The sequence below is a fragment of the Muntiacus reevesi genome, chromosome 9 (assembly GCF_963930625.1).
Source record: "Muntiacus reevesi chromosome 9, mMunRee1.1, whole genome shotgun sequence".
Lineage (NCBI taxonomy): Eukaryota > Metazoa > Chordata > Mammalia > Artiodactyla > Cervidae > Muntiacus > Muntiacus reevesi.
This window is the reverse complement of record NC_089257.1, coordinates 5373744-5388258: the sequence shown is the minus strand read 5'-3', so window position 1 is coordinate 5388258 and position 14515 is coordinate 5373744. Positions and strand designations below refer to the sequence as shown.

At 37.2% G+C, this 14515-nt stretch overlaps 1 protein-coding gene and 1 pseudogene across 1 annotated transcript; both read right to left on the bottom strand.

Annotated features, from left to right (window-relative positions):
- Positions 1–174: 174 nt before the first annotated feature.
- On the bottom strand, positions 175–1223 carry LOC136175156 (olfactory receptor 5T1-like; annotated as a pseudogene).
- Positions 1224–11612: 10389 nt separating this feature from the next.
- LOC136175376 (olfactory receptor 5T1-like) lies at positions 11613–12662 on the bottom strand (the record flags this gene model as incomplete). Its single annotated transcript, XM_065945696.1, has 1 exon — positions 11613–12662. A coding segment is annotated over one exon (1050 nt), but the record flags the coding sequence as incomplete, so codon positions are not given.
- Positions 12663–14515: the final 1853 nt, after the last annotated feature.

The window sequence follows — 14515 nt, the reverse complement described above, 5'->3', positions numbered from 1 at the left end:
CAATGGATGATCATTATCCACACCTGCAAAACTTACACAGTTGGTTGTTGACCATAATCTTTATTTATGAAATATCCAAAAGAAATAAAAGGCATAAAATTAAAAATTAAAAAAAAATCTTGCACCATGACATTCCTATATGGAGACAATAACATAAGTCTTAATTTCTTCAACTCATTGTTTAGTGTGAAAATGTACTTTATGAACAAACCAATTTTTTCGCAAAACTCTTTTGATTGCCTCTTTGACATCTTTGTTCCTTAAACTGTAGATGACAGGATTTAGCATGGGAATCACAATGCTATAAAATATTGACACAACCATGTCATGGTCTAAAGCATAGCTGGAACTTGGTCTCAGGTACATGAAGAGGATGGTTCCGTGGTAAATGGACACTCCAGTTAGATGAGAGCCACATGTTGAAAAGGCTTTCCTTCTCCCTTCTGCGGAACACATCCTCAGAATGGCCAACAGAATTAAACCATAGGAGATCAGGACAATCAAGACAGTGGGCTCAATGGAGCCCACGAAGTAGAAGAACAGAAGCTGGTTTGTGTGAGTGTCAGAGCAAGAAATAGCCAGGAGGGGAGGGATGTCACAGAAGACATGTCTGATTTCATTGGAGGCACAGAAGGAGAGGCTGAAAGTAGCCACGGTGTGTACAGAAGCATGCAAGACGCCCCCAACACAGGAAGCAATGATGAGGGACACATAGACCCTGGGTCCCATGCTGGCTGAATACCGGAGCGGGTCGTAGATGGCCACGCAGCGGTCATACGCCATCGCAGCCAAGAGGAAGCGCTCTGTGGTCCCGGAAGTAACTAACAGAAATGTCTGTGTCACACACGCAAGATATGGAATAGTTTTATTTTCCGCCAAGAAATTGGCTATCATTTTTGGAGTGACAACTGAGGAGCAGCAGGCATCCAAGAGTGATGACACACTCAGAAGACAGTACATGGGATTGTGGAGCCCGGAATCCACAGAGACCAAGAAGACCAACCCCAGATTCCCTATCAGTGTACAAAGGTAGACTGCCAGAAACAGTGAAAACAGAGGAACTTGAGCCTCGGGATCATCTGTAACACCCATCAATATAAACATGGTGATTTCATTAACATTTTTTGCCTGAACCCTGTATAAATCTAAATCTGACAGTGACCCTGACATTTCAGTTTTTATTTTTTTGTCTAAAGGCTGTATATGGTGAATATAGAGTCCATGCAATTATACCCTCCTATTTGTTTCTTAGAAGGGTATATTGAAATCCTAAAATTCTTTGCAGTGAGGGAAGGAGAAGGGGTTAAACATTGAGTTCAAGTGGATGTATTACCCTGTAAAAATAAATAAATAAATTATTGTTGGTTAAATTTGTCCCATTAAAAATTTGGATAATTTAGTTTAATTTTTATTAAATTTATTGCCTAGTATTTTAACATCACATCATTTTAAAAATCACAAATGCGAATAAATATAGGAAGTTTTAAATTGGCAAATATTGGAAAGTACACATCTGAGTGCTAATCTTAGATTTTCATCAGTGATTATACCTTTCCTTAATGTTGCAACTTATAAAATGGGAGCAAACACACATCATAAGATTGTGTTGAATTTAAATGAAAAAAATCAATGTGAAAATTATTAAGCTTCAAAGAATGCCCAGATTAGTAAATGGGATAAATTAGACTTACTTTACAACTAGCGTACGAGGCAGCTTTTCCAAGCCAAGTCATTCCCCGTCCTCTTTTATGACTACTTCCCTGTTTAACTAGCACTACTAGAACAGTGGTGAACAGAACAGAATACATCATTCCACGGGTAAATGCAGTATGCCAACGAAAACAACAAGCTGTTGCTTTGTGGTTTGGCATTTCAGCTTTCATTCTTTGAAAAACATAACATTCAGTTTGTTCATTTTCTCCCCCACAATTTATTATACTGCTAATGTTTTCTTGACTACAAACTAAAATTTTTCTATACACGTACTCTATCTCTGCAAAGTCCTTGCATGTGTGTTTGAGACATATTCTTGGCAAAAATAAACTATGGGACATTCATTCCATATGTTATAGCTGCATATGAGGTTTCTTTAAATACTATAAAACAAATGTCACTAATGATATATAATAAATTCTTTCTATAATGTATTGATAAAAGCATAACATCCCGGTAAACCACAATGGAGTGTTTTATCACTGTTATATTTCCCTATGCTGCCAGTGTTGCTTATTCAAAGGAATATGAAAACAAGGAAAATCTATAAAACATAATCAAAGTGCTAATGAGTCACCAGGATCTGGACCTACAGCTTCTATCTTTGAAACATAATTACGTATTGCATCTGTGATGTAAGGGCAAGATTTCAGCCTGTTGACTCTTGTTCTTCCTCGGCTTTCCATAGACCAACATGCACTTAGGGTGTGCAAAATCTGTAATGCAGAGGACTGCATTGAATTCAATGACTTACAAATATTTATATTCTTAACATGAAACTTTATATTTTTGTTTTGTTAAGACTTTCCTATATCAAGAGGAGAAGCAAATGATTATCAGGAAAAAAAAAAAAAAGTTATATGTCTTCGTTTTCCCAGAAACTTCCTTCTAGATTCACATGGATAACTTTTCTAACACACATAACAAGTAGTAGCAGTAATAATAATAATAATAGCATGATGCGTGTGCTAAGTTATTTCAGTCTTGTCCAAATTTGCGACCCTATGGACCTTAGCCCACCAGGCTCCTCTGTCTGTGGATTATCCAGGCAAGAATACTGGAGTGTATCTCCAGCCCTCCTTCAGGGAATCTTCCTGACCCAGGCTGCTCTATCCTGACCACTGCAGGACCCCACGGCTCTTTTGTCTCCAGTATTGGTCGGTGGGGTTTTCACCACTTGTGCCACCTGGGAAGCCCCAATAATAGCACAATGCATGAAAGTATTAGAATGAACTAGTTTAGTTTGAAAGCTACATTAATAAAATAACATAAAACCAAAATAATAAGATGAAATATATTAATGTATAGCTTGAGTATCACAAAAATATATTTATTTTTTAAAATTTTCTCGTTTTCTTTTACCCTCATCTATTTCTCTCTGTCTCTCTCTCTCTCTCATCTCTCTTTTCTCTCTTTCAAGAAAGGAAGTATAGTTGTACAAAAGTATTTACTAGAGAGTGCCAGATACAAAACAGGAATTAGGCAAAAAAAAAAAAAAAAAACACAGTGAAAAGAAGAAAAAATTATGCAAGCAAAATATGAAAATGCACCAATAGTTCTCTATCAACCCTTGACCAACAGGGGTTGAACTGTGTAGATCCAAATTTGGAGATTTGCAACAATTTGAAAAAATGTGTAGAACTATGTAGCCTAAAAATATTGAAAAAAATTAAAGATTATTTACGCATGTCATGAATGCATAAAACACATATAAATACCAGTCTATCTTACATAGGCATTAATATAAAATTAATAATCTATTAGTTTACTCACTGTTTTACAATTTTACTTTAGAGGAATTACTTGACCTTACAGAATGCTTCTCTTATTTAAATGGAGAAACCTGTGTATTGGCCTATCATTATAGGTATTTTTTTAAGGTAATGATGTTCCCAGTAACTGTATTATGAATAAGACTGTAATATCATATTCCATAAAATGTATGGAGTTTATCTCTTGCATCCAAGGTGCTCCAGCACAGGCACTTCTATCAACTAATATATTTTTTAATTTATTTATTTTATTAGTTGGAGGCTAATTACTTCACAACATTTCAGTGGGTTTTGTCATACATTGACATGAATCAGCCATAGAGTTACATGTCTTCCCCATCCCGATCCCCCTCCCACCTCCCTCTCCACCCGATTCCTCTGGGTCTTCCCAGTGCACCAGGCCCGAGCACTTGTCTCATGCATCCCACCTGGGCTGGTGATCTGCTTCACTATAGATAATATTAGAACTGATTATATCCAGCAAATACTACTCTAAGAGGTAGAGCCTGAAAACCAAAAGTATAGATTCCAAATTTTTAACAAAATAGCCACATTCTGGAAAACTAAAATCAAATAATCTCCTCAACTCTCATATACTGAGAAAACATGTAGCACTTAACATCTGTGAAAAAATACTACAAACACCAGTCTTGAAGGAAAGATGTGATAGCAGTTACCACGTGTTATTAAGTGGTACTTGCCGGACCAGCCGGGAGATTTCAGCGAGCAACACGACGCGTTCCTTTAGGCTAAGAAATAAAGACACAGGACAGATGGGGTCGAGAGGATCGCTGCAGTCAACGATGCTCCTTTATTTCTCTAAGCTTCATTTATACTTAAACCAAGAAGGAGACATCACAAAGAAAATTCTTCCCCATGTACATCATCTTTAAGATAACAATAATTAGAACTCTCACTAGGCGCCAGAGCACAGGAATGGCATCCTGATTTATCTTAGGGGTAATCGTAAAAAGGCTATCTGTCTGTGTCTTGTGTGCATTCAAGGCTTATTAGTGTTCTGTTTAACTTTGAATAGTAAATTCAGAGGGGTGGCGGGACAGAGAGCTATGTCCTTGAAGGAACCCTTGATAATCAAGGCAGCTCCCAGAGTCAGCTCTTTCAAGCCGCTCCCCGGAGCTACTAGGTGTTGCTGGCTCAGATGATAAAAGCATCTGCCTACAATGCGGGAGACCTGGGTTTGATCCCTGGGTCGGGAAGATCCCCTCGAGAAGGAAATGGCCACCCCCTCCAATACTCTTGCCTGGAAGATCCCATGGACGGAGCGCCTGGTGGACTGCAGTTCACGGGGTTGCAAAGAGTCAGACACAACTGAGCGACTTCACTTTTGCTTTCAGGTGTTAGAACTTTTGTGTACTTCATCTTATGTGACCTGCATAGCAACCTGCAGTTAATAATCCAGCATCTTATACAGGAGAAACCTAAGGACCAGCTAGACCCATGGGTTAGCCAAGTTTACATAATAAGCTACTAGCAGAGTCAGGATTCAGATTCAGGAGTCTCTGTTGCGCATGTTAGCTATTCCCACTTGACCATATTGCATACTCTTTGCGATATGCCATAGTTCTGGGAATGACATACCCCAGAAATAGTGCCAAGTAATATCGTCACATATGTGAATTCATTTATACAAATGACCCCTTAGTTTAGGAATCAGGGCATTAAAGCAAAACAAAAAAAAAACTAGAAGTAGTTTTTAGAGCAATTAACTGACTAGCAAAATAGATTTCAAATTTATTTCTATCCCTCCATGAGAAAAACATCTTAATCTCCAAATGGCACTTACCAAGTTGCTAGTCGATAGTTAACTATCTCTCCATTTAATATTTTGTCTTGTTTAAATCAACTTTTTATTCCTACCATCCTCCTTCTGTTATCTTCCATTGAGGAAATTAATGTTCTAATCTATAGTTCTATATACCTAATTATAGTAAGAGTGGGTTCTACTTCTCTAAAATGTTCCCTGGAATTCTTAAAGCTTCTAAAATGTTTTATAAGTGATGAAAAACCTTTCCTCTTATCTGTGGAAATGAATTGCTCAGTTACGGTATATATGAATACTAGGCATTAGGAGTCTTACATCAGATTGCCAAGCTCTTCTTGAAATCCACAGGGAAACCCGAAGAAGTAAACACACTGATTCTCTTCTGAGACTGAAAGTAACCACCTGATTTGGTTATTTCCCCCCATAGTAAATGAGTGGCTGGTTCTGTAGCAATGAACTCTTATTATAGATAAAATTAAATAAGTGCAGTGGGCCTCTGAATAAAATGATCCCTCAGTGGAAAAAAGCTATTCATAGAATTGGAAATTAAATCTAATGATATAGGACATAGTCCTCATTCTGACACTAAATATCTATGTACCAGGAAATATAACCTTTATCTCCCAGAAGTATATGGCGTTGCTTCTCTCAAAATTCTTTACATACACATAATGAATTTTTGTGAAAACATAAACTATGACAGAATTCATAATCATTTAGTGATGATTATTATAGTTACTTAAACTTAAACGTGCTACATTTCTGAGTATTATGAGAGACAAATTGTTTAAATAAACAGTTTAGATATATTAAATTTTAGTGCATAGTTTAATAGAAGAGGTAAGATATAAATATATGAATAGGTAGTTTGACAGGAGACATGGGACTGTATACAGATAACTTTAATATTCTGTGTAGTAGAACCTTTTAAATTAGAGATATGGGCAGATAAATTCCAAGCTTTCTGAGTTGCATGGAGACTTGTGTTTTGGAGTGTGCCATATACCATTCCATAAATTAGTACCTAGCAATGCATTTAAATTGTTTTCAAACAATTGTGAAACAATACATACTTGCTTCCAGTCTACATCCAGAGATTCTAAATCAGTAATTAAGTAGTGCCGATGATAGAGTCTGAGGACTAAACCAAAGACAGAAAAAGGAAGAGAAAAGCAAAGAAAAGAATGAAAAGAAGCAGGAAGGAATAAAAAGGAGGGAAGAAAGGAGAAAAGGAGGGAAGAAAGAAGGGAGGAATTTTGTAAACAGTCCAACTGTGAATACAGGCTCTACTAATTAAATGCAACCCCAAAAGATCTTTATATTCAGTGGAACCCTACTTAAAACTAAACAACCATTATTACAAAAAAGACAAGGTAATAAAATATAATTTTTATGAAAATGTAAAGGAGCTAAAGAATTCAAAACATTTTTGAAAATGTTTGAGGCCTCACATAATTTTGAGATTTAACACAAACCTAAAATAACCAAGATATTGTGGCACTAATGAGAGGATAGACATGTAAGTCTGCAACAAAATAGACTTTTCAGAAATAAATTTATACAGTATAGTCAACTGATTTTTGACAAAGCTGTTAAGGAAAATACATACAAGAAGAATAACCCTTTTTCAAAATAATGATGCTGAATGTGGATAATAGCTTAAAAGAATACTAAATCTTAATAATATGAAAATAAAGTGATTAACAGTACAGCATGGATATAGAGTACAGATACTTTATCACAGAAGATACACAGATGGAAACTTAAATTTAAAAAAAATGCTCAACACCATTTGCAATTAGGGAAATATAATTTAAAATCACCATGTTGAAAGTAAAATAAAATCACTGTGTTATCCCATATACATATTAGAATGACTAGAATATAATAGTAAACGGCAATGCAAAGTGCTCACAAGGATGCTATGTAACTGGAGATCTCATCCATTGCTGACAGGAAGCAAAGTGGAGCAGTCACTTCAAATAATAATCAGACAGTATCTTATGAAATGAAACATACACTTACCGTATGACCCAGCAATCATCTTAGGAAATCCTACAGGCGGGAGAGGGGGGAGGGCCTGGTAGACTACAGTCCATAGAGCTGCAACGAGCTGGACATGACTGAAGTGACTTCGCATGCATGGCAGCCAACACAGGAGCATACCGCATTCTGTTTTGAAATAAAAGACAATTTTTAAAACAACAACTCCTGAAGCTGTTCTATTTAAGCATTGAAAAATAAATCAAAAAGCAAACTCTAATCCAAAGACAAATAAAGAAAAAAAATACAGAAATATTGGTATTGATACAAAGATCTGCTTTACCAAATCATGTGGGATGCACTGACATGGTATTCATTGAAAAGTTCATATTCAAATTAAGACATTAGATATTAATAGCAAAACAAACTAATAGAATTATAAAAGTTAAAAGCAAAACATTCAGGCTCTACTAAAAAGCCACAGTCATCAAGACAGTATGGTACTGGCACAAAGACAGAAATATAGATCAATGGAACAGAATAGAGAGCCCAGAGATAAATCCACGAACCTATGGACACCTTAACTTTGACAAAGGAGGCGAGGATATACAACGGAAAAAAGACAACCTCTTTAACAAGTGGTGCTGTGAAAACTGGTCAACCACTTGTGAAAGAACGAAACTAGAACACCTTCTAACACCATACACAAAAATAAACTCAAAATGGATTAAAGATCTAAATGTAAGACCAGAAACTATAAAACTCCTAGAAGAGAACATAGGAAAAACACTGTCCGACATAAATCACAGCAGGGTCCCCTATGACCCACCTCCAAGAATATTGGAAATAAAAGCAAGACTAAACAAATGGGACCTAATGAAACTTAAAAGCTTTTGCACAACAAATGAAACTATAAGCAAGGTGAAAAGACAGCCCTCAGATTGGGAGAAAATCATAGCAAATGAAGAAACAGACAAAGGATTAATCTCAAAAACATACAAACAGCTCCTGCAGCTCAATTCCAGAAAAATAAATGACACAATCAAAAAATGGGCCAAAGAACTAAACAGACATTTCTCCAAAGAAGACATACAGATGGCTGACGAACACTTGAAAAGATGCTCAACATCACTCATTATCAGAGAAATGCAAATCAAAACCACAATGAGGTACCATTACATGCCAGTCAGGATGGCTGCTATCCAAAAGTCTACAAGCAATAAATGCTGGAAGGGTATGGAGAAAAGGGAACCCTCTTACACTGTTGGTGGGAATGCAAACTAGTACAGCCACTATGAAAAACAGTGTGGAGATTCCTTAAAAAACTGGAAATAGAACTGCCATATGACCCAGCAATCCCACTTCTGGGCATACACACTGAGGAAACCAGATCTGAAAGAGACACGTGCACCCCAATGTTCATCGCAGCACTGTTTATAATAGCCAGGCCATGGAAGCAACCTAGATGCCCATCATCAGACGAATGGATAAGGAAGCTGTGGTACATACACACCATGGAATATTACTCAGCCATTAAGAGGAATTCATTTGAATCAGTTCTAATGAGATGGATGAAACTGGAGCCCACTATACAGAGTGAAGTAAGCCAGAAATATAAAGGCCAATACAGTATATTAACACATATATATGGAATTTAGAAAGATGGTAATGATAACCCTATATGCAAAACAGAAAAAGAGACACAGATGTATAGAACAGACTTTTGGACTCTATGGGAGCAGGCGAGGGTGGGATGTTTTGAGAGAACAGCATTGAAACATGTGTATTATCCATGGTGAAACAGATCACCAGCCCAGGTTGGATGCATGAGACAAGTGCTCGGGCCTGGTGCACTGGGAAGACCCAGAGGAATCAAGTGGAGAGGGAGGTGGGAGGGGGGATCGGGATTGGGAATACATGTAAATCCATGGCTGATTCATGTCAATGTATGACAAAATCCACTACAATATTGTAAAGTAATTAGCCTCCAACTAATAAAAATAAATGAAAAAAAAAATTTATTGCAGTATAGTTGATTTACAATGTTCTGGTAGTTTCAGCTATATAGCAAGGTGAATCTATTATCCGTTCAGTTCAGTTCAGTGGCTCTGTCATGTCTTACTCCTTGCGACCCCATGAATCACAGCAGGCCAGGCATCCCTGTCCATCACCAACTCCCAGAGTCTAGCCAAACCCATGTCCATTGAGTTGGTGATGCCATCCAGCCATCTCATCCTCTGTCGTCCCCTTCTCCTCCTGCCCTCAATCTTTCCTAGCATCAGGGTGTTTTCCAATGAGTCAGCTGTTCGCATCAGGTGGCCAAAGTATTGGAGTTTCAGCTTCATCATCAGTCCTTCCAATGAACACCCAGGACTGATCTCCTCTAGGATTGACTGTTTCGATCTCCTTGCAGTCCAAGGGACTCTCAAGAGTCTTCTCCAACACCACAGTTCAAAAGCATCAATTCTTCAGCGCTCAGTTTTCTTTATAATCCAACTCTCACATCCATACATGACCACTGGAAAAACCATAGCCTTGACTAGATGGACCATTATTGACAAAGTAATGTCTCTGCTTCTCAATATGCTGTCTAGGTTGTCATAACTTTCCTTCAAGGAGTAAGAGTCTTCTTAATTTCAAGGCTGCAATCACCATCTGCAGTGATTTTGGAGCCCAGAAAAATAAAGTCAGCCACTGTTTCCACCGTTTTCCCATCTATTTGCCATGAAGTTATGGGACCAGATGCCATGATCTTAGTTTTCTGAATATTAAGCTTTAAGCCAACTTTTTCACTCTCCTCTTTCACTTTCATCAAGAGGCTCTTGAGTTCTTCTTCACTTTCGGCCATAAGGGTGGTGCCATCTGCATATCAGAGGTTATTGATATTTCTCTGGGCAATCTTGATTCCAACCTGTGCTTCCTCCAACCCAGCGTTTCTCATGATGTACTCTGCATATAAGTTAAATAAGCAGGGTGAAAATACACAGCTTTGATGTACTCTTTTTCCTATTTGGAACCAGTCTGTTGTTCCTGTCCCGTTCTAATTGTTGCTTCCTGACCTGCGTAGAGGTTTCTCAAGAGGCAGGTCAGGTGGTTTGGTATTCCCATCTCTTTCAGAATTTTCCAGAGTTTATTGTGATCCACACAGTCAAAGGCTTTGGCATAGTCAATGAAGCAGAAATAGATGTTCTATTGTGAAAAGAAGGGAAGCAAAAAGCAAAACAGAAAAAGAAAAATATACCCATTTGAATGCAGAGTTCCAACAAATAGCCAGGAGAGATAAGAAAGCCTTCCTCAGCGATCAGTGCAAAGAAATAGAGGAAAACAAAAAAATGGGAAAGACTAGAGGTCTCTTCAAGAAAATTAGAGATAGCAAGGGAATATTTCACACAAAGATGGGCTTGATAAAAGACAGAAATTGTAGGGACCCAACAGAAGCAAAAGATATTAAGAAGAGGGGGCAAGAATACACAGAGGAACTGTACAAAAAAAGATCTTCACAACCCAGGTAATCACGATAGTGTGATCACTCGACTAGAGCCAGACATCCTGGAATGTGAAGTCCAGTGGGCCTTAGGAAGCTCATTAGGAACAAAGCTAGTGGAGATGATGGAATTCCAGTTGAGTTGTTTCAAATCCTGAAAGATGATGCTGTGAAAGTGCTGCACTCAATATGCCAGCAAATGTGGAAAACTCAGCAGTGGCCACAGGGCAGGAAAACGTCAGTTTTCATCCCAATCCCAAAGAAAGGCAATGCCAAAGAATGCTCAAACTACTGCACAATTGTACTCATCTCGCACGCTAGTAAAGTAATGCTCAAAATTCTCCAAGCCAGGCTTCGGCAATACGTGAACCATGAACTTCCAGATGTTCAAGCTGGTTTTAGAAAAGGCAGAGGAACCAGAGATCAAATTGCTAACATCCGATGGATCATCGAAAAAGCAAGAGAGTTCCAGAAATTAACAACCAGTATCTATATATGCATATGTGTGTATGTGTGTATACATATGTATGTGTTTATCTGTAGATATGTATGTGTATATATATATATATATATATATATATGATAAACATACAGCTATGTTTATCTGTAGATATATATATGTACATATATATAAAGTCCATATGAATATGATAATAAAATACATATTACATACCCATGTTATGTGGAGATAGATGTTCATAGATGCCACAGTTTCCTGTATGTGCAGAAACTGCACATGTAGTGGGTTGACTATATTCTTTATTTTAAACATCGAAGAATAGCAGGTAGACACAAATAAACTAATATAAAATATTTTAATTATAATTTTTCATTTGAAAACAAAAAACATCAGTCTTAATTTATTTCAGATTAATGTTTAGTGTGAAAAATATACTTTGTTGGTAAACCAATTTTTCCCAGACACTTTCTTCATTGCCTCTTTGACATCTTTGTTCCTCAAACTATAGATGATGGGATTCAACATGGGAATTATGATGGTGTAAAATACAGACACGATCATGTCATGATCCAAGGCGTAGCTGGAAGTGGGTCTCACGTACATAAAGAGAACCGTGCCATGAAAAATGGACACTCCGGTTAGGTGAGAGCCACATGTAGAAAAGACTTTCCTTCTCCCTTCAGCAGAATGCATCCTCAGAATGGCCAACAGGATGAAACCATAGGAGATCACAACAATCAATATGGTGGATATCTCAATAGAGCCTGCAAAATAGAAAACTAGAAGCTGGTTCATGCGCGTATCAGAGCAAGAAATAGCGAGGAGGGGAGGGATGTCACAGAAGACATATCTGATTTCATTGGAGGCACAGAAGGAGAGGCTGAAAGTAGCCACGGTGTGCAAAGTAGCATGCAAGATGCCAACAGCATAGCAGGAAATTATAAGTGGCACATAGACCCTGCGTGACATTTTAACTAAATACAGGAGAGGGTTGTAGATGGCTACATAGCGATCATAGGCCATTGCGGCCAAGATGAAGCATTCTGTGGTCCCACAAGTAAGAAAGAGAAACATCTGCGTGGCACATCCAAGAAAGGAAATGGCTTTATTCTCTGATAGGAAATTGATCAGCATTTTGGGTGTGATAACAGAAGAATAGCAGGCATCCAATAATGATAATGCTGTCAGAAAATAGTACATGGGGTTGTGGAGCCGGGAATCCATAATGACCAAGAAAACCAACCCCAAGTTCCCTATCATTGTAAAAAGATAGATTGCTAGAAATAGTAAAAATAGAAAGATTTGCATCTCAAAATCATCTGTAAAGCCCATCAGTATGAACATGGTGACCTCAGTCCTATTTTTTATCTGAATCCTGTATAAATCTAAATCTGACGGTGACCCTGACGTCTCAGTTTTCATTTTTAAGTTCCAAAAGCAATATATGGGGAAAATAGAGTCCACCAATTATATCCTCACGTCTGTTTCTTAGAAATCCTTTTCAGTGAGGGAATAGTCCAGTGATTAAAAGTTGAGTCCAAGTGGATGCTTACTCTGTAAAAATAAATTAAAAATAAATAATTTTTAAAAATTAATAATTTTTCATGTTAAAAATAATTCCAGTTTATATGTTTTAACTTCCAATCTATTTTCTGTTAAACTTATGACTGCTCACTTTCATATTATGTCATCTAAAAATTCACAAAGACAAATGAATATAGGAGTTTTTAATCCCAAAATTATTATAGTAGAAAATACACATCTGAGTGCTAATCCCAGATTTTCTACAGCATGCATGAAGTTTACAGTTTGTAAAATGTGAACAAATACATTGACATCAGAAGATAGTATTAAATTTAAATGTTAAAAGCCAATGTGAAAATTACTTAACATTATCATGCCCCCAGGTTACTAGGAAATGGGATTATTATTATTGCTGTGATATCACTTAGTCATGTCCAACTCTTTGCAGCCCCATGGACTGCAGCTCGCCAGGCTCCTCCGTCTAGGCAGGAAGACTGGAGTGGGTGGTGGCCATTCCCTTCAGGGAATCTTCCTGGCCCAGTGGCCGAACCTGGATTTCCTGCATTGCAGGCAGATTCTTTATACTCTGAGTCACCAGGGAAGCCCAAGCAGATCCACTTGTACCAGAAGTGAGGCTCGAACCCACAAGGATATAAATCCATTGGATCTTAAGTCCAGCGCCTTAACCACTTGGGCATTCTGGTCCTGAATATTTTATAATTACATAAGAAACAGTCATCCCTAGGTGGGAGGCATGTAGTTCCAGAACCCCCCCTCCCCCATACCTAAATGAAAGAGGCACAAGTTCTTTATATAAAATGGGGAGACATTTACAATATAAGCAGCACACCTCTTCTCACATACTTGAACCCATCTATAGATTACTTACAAAACCTAATATAATGTGCATGTTGTCTAAAAGGTTGTGAATACAATTAAATGCTTTTAAAATAGTTGATGTGCTGCAAATTTGTTTTACTTTTTGAACTCTGCAAGTTTTTATTTTCACAATACTTTGGATCTGCAGTTGCTTGAATCCAGGGAAGTAGAACCCTTGGATATAAGTAGGACTAACTGTAAATATCTCCTGATGACAAATAGTAAAACTCTTTAGAAAAGGTATTGCTAAAAGAAGCACATGACTGTGTAAATCACAACGTGGTATTTTATTATGGCTCATATTTCCCTATGATGTCAGACTGTTGCTTATTCAGTGGAGTATGAAGAAAGCAAAGTGCATAACAAACAAGCAAAATGTTAAAAGGTCATCAGTATCTGTACCTAAAGTCTCCAGCATTGAAGCAATTAGATATTTCATTTACCATGTATAGGACCAAGATTTCAGTATCACGACTCTTGGTTTTCTTCAGTGTACTATATAGATCGACATTTATTTGAAAGAATGAAAAATCTGCTGCGGGTGGAAATGAGCTGAATTCAGTGATCTACTAAGAGCTTATATTACTAACATGGAATGCACTATATCTCTGTTATAGTGAGACTTGCATGCATCAAATAGAGAGTGAGCAAATCAGCGTGAAATCACCTTTAGAAGGAAAACAAAGCCTCATGTCTTCATTTTCCCAGATAGCTCCACCATTCACTTGAAAATTTTTCTTAAATAATTTTTCAACTATGGAGTTTTCAAATCAAAAAGGAAAACATTACTTAATCCTTAGAGAAATATATATGGTACAAATATAATATATAATTAAATCAAATATTTATCTTTTTTAATTCACATATTACTCTTGAAAACACATATACACACACAAATGTATTATAAATGTTTTATA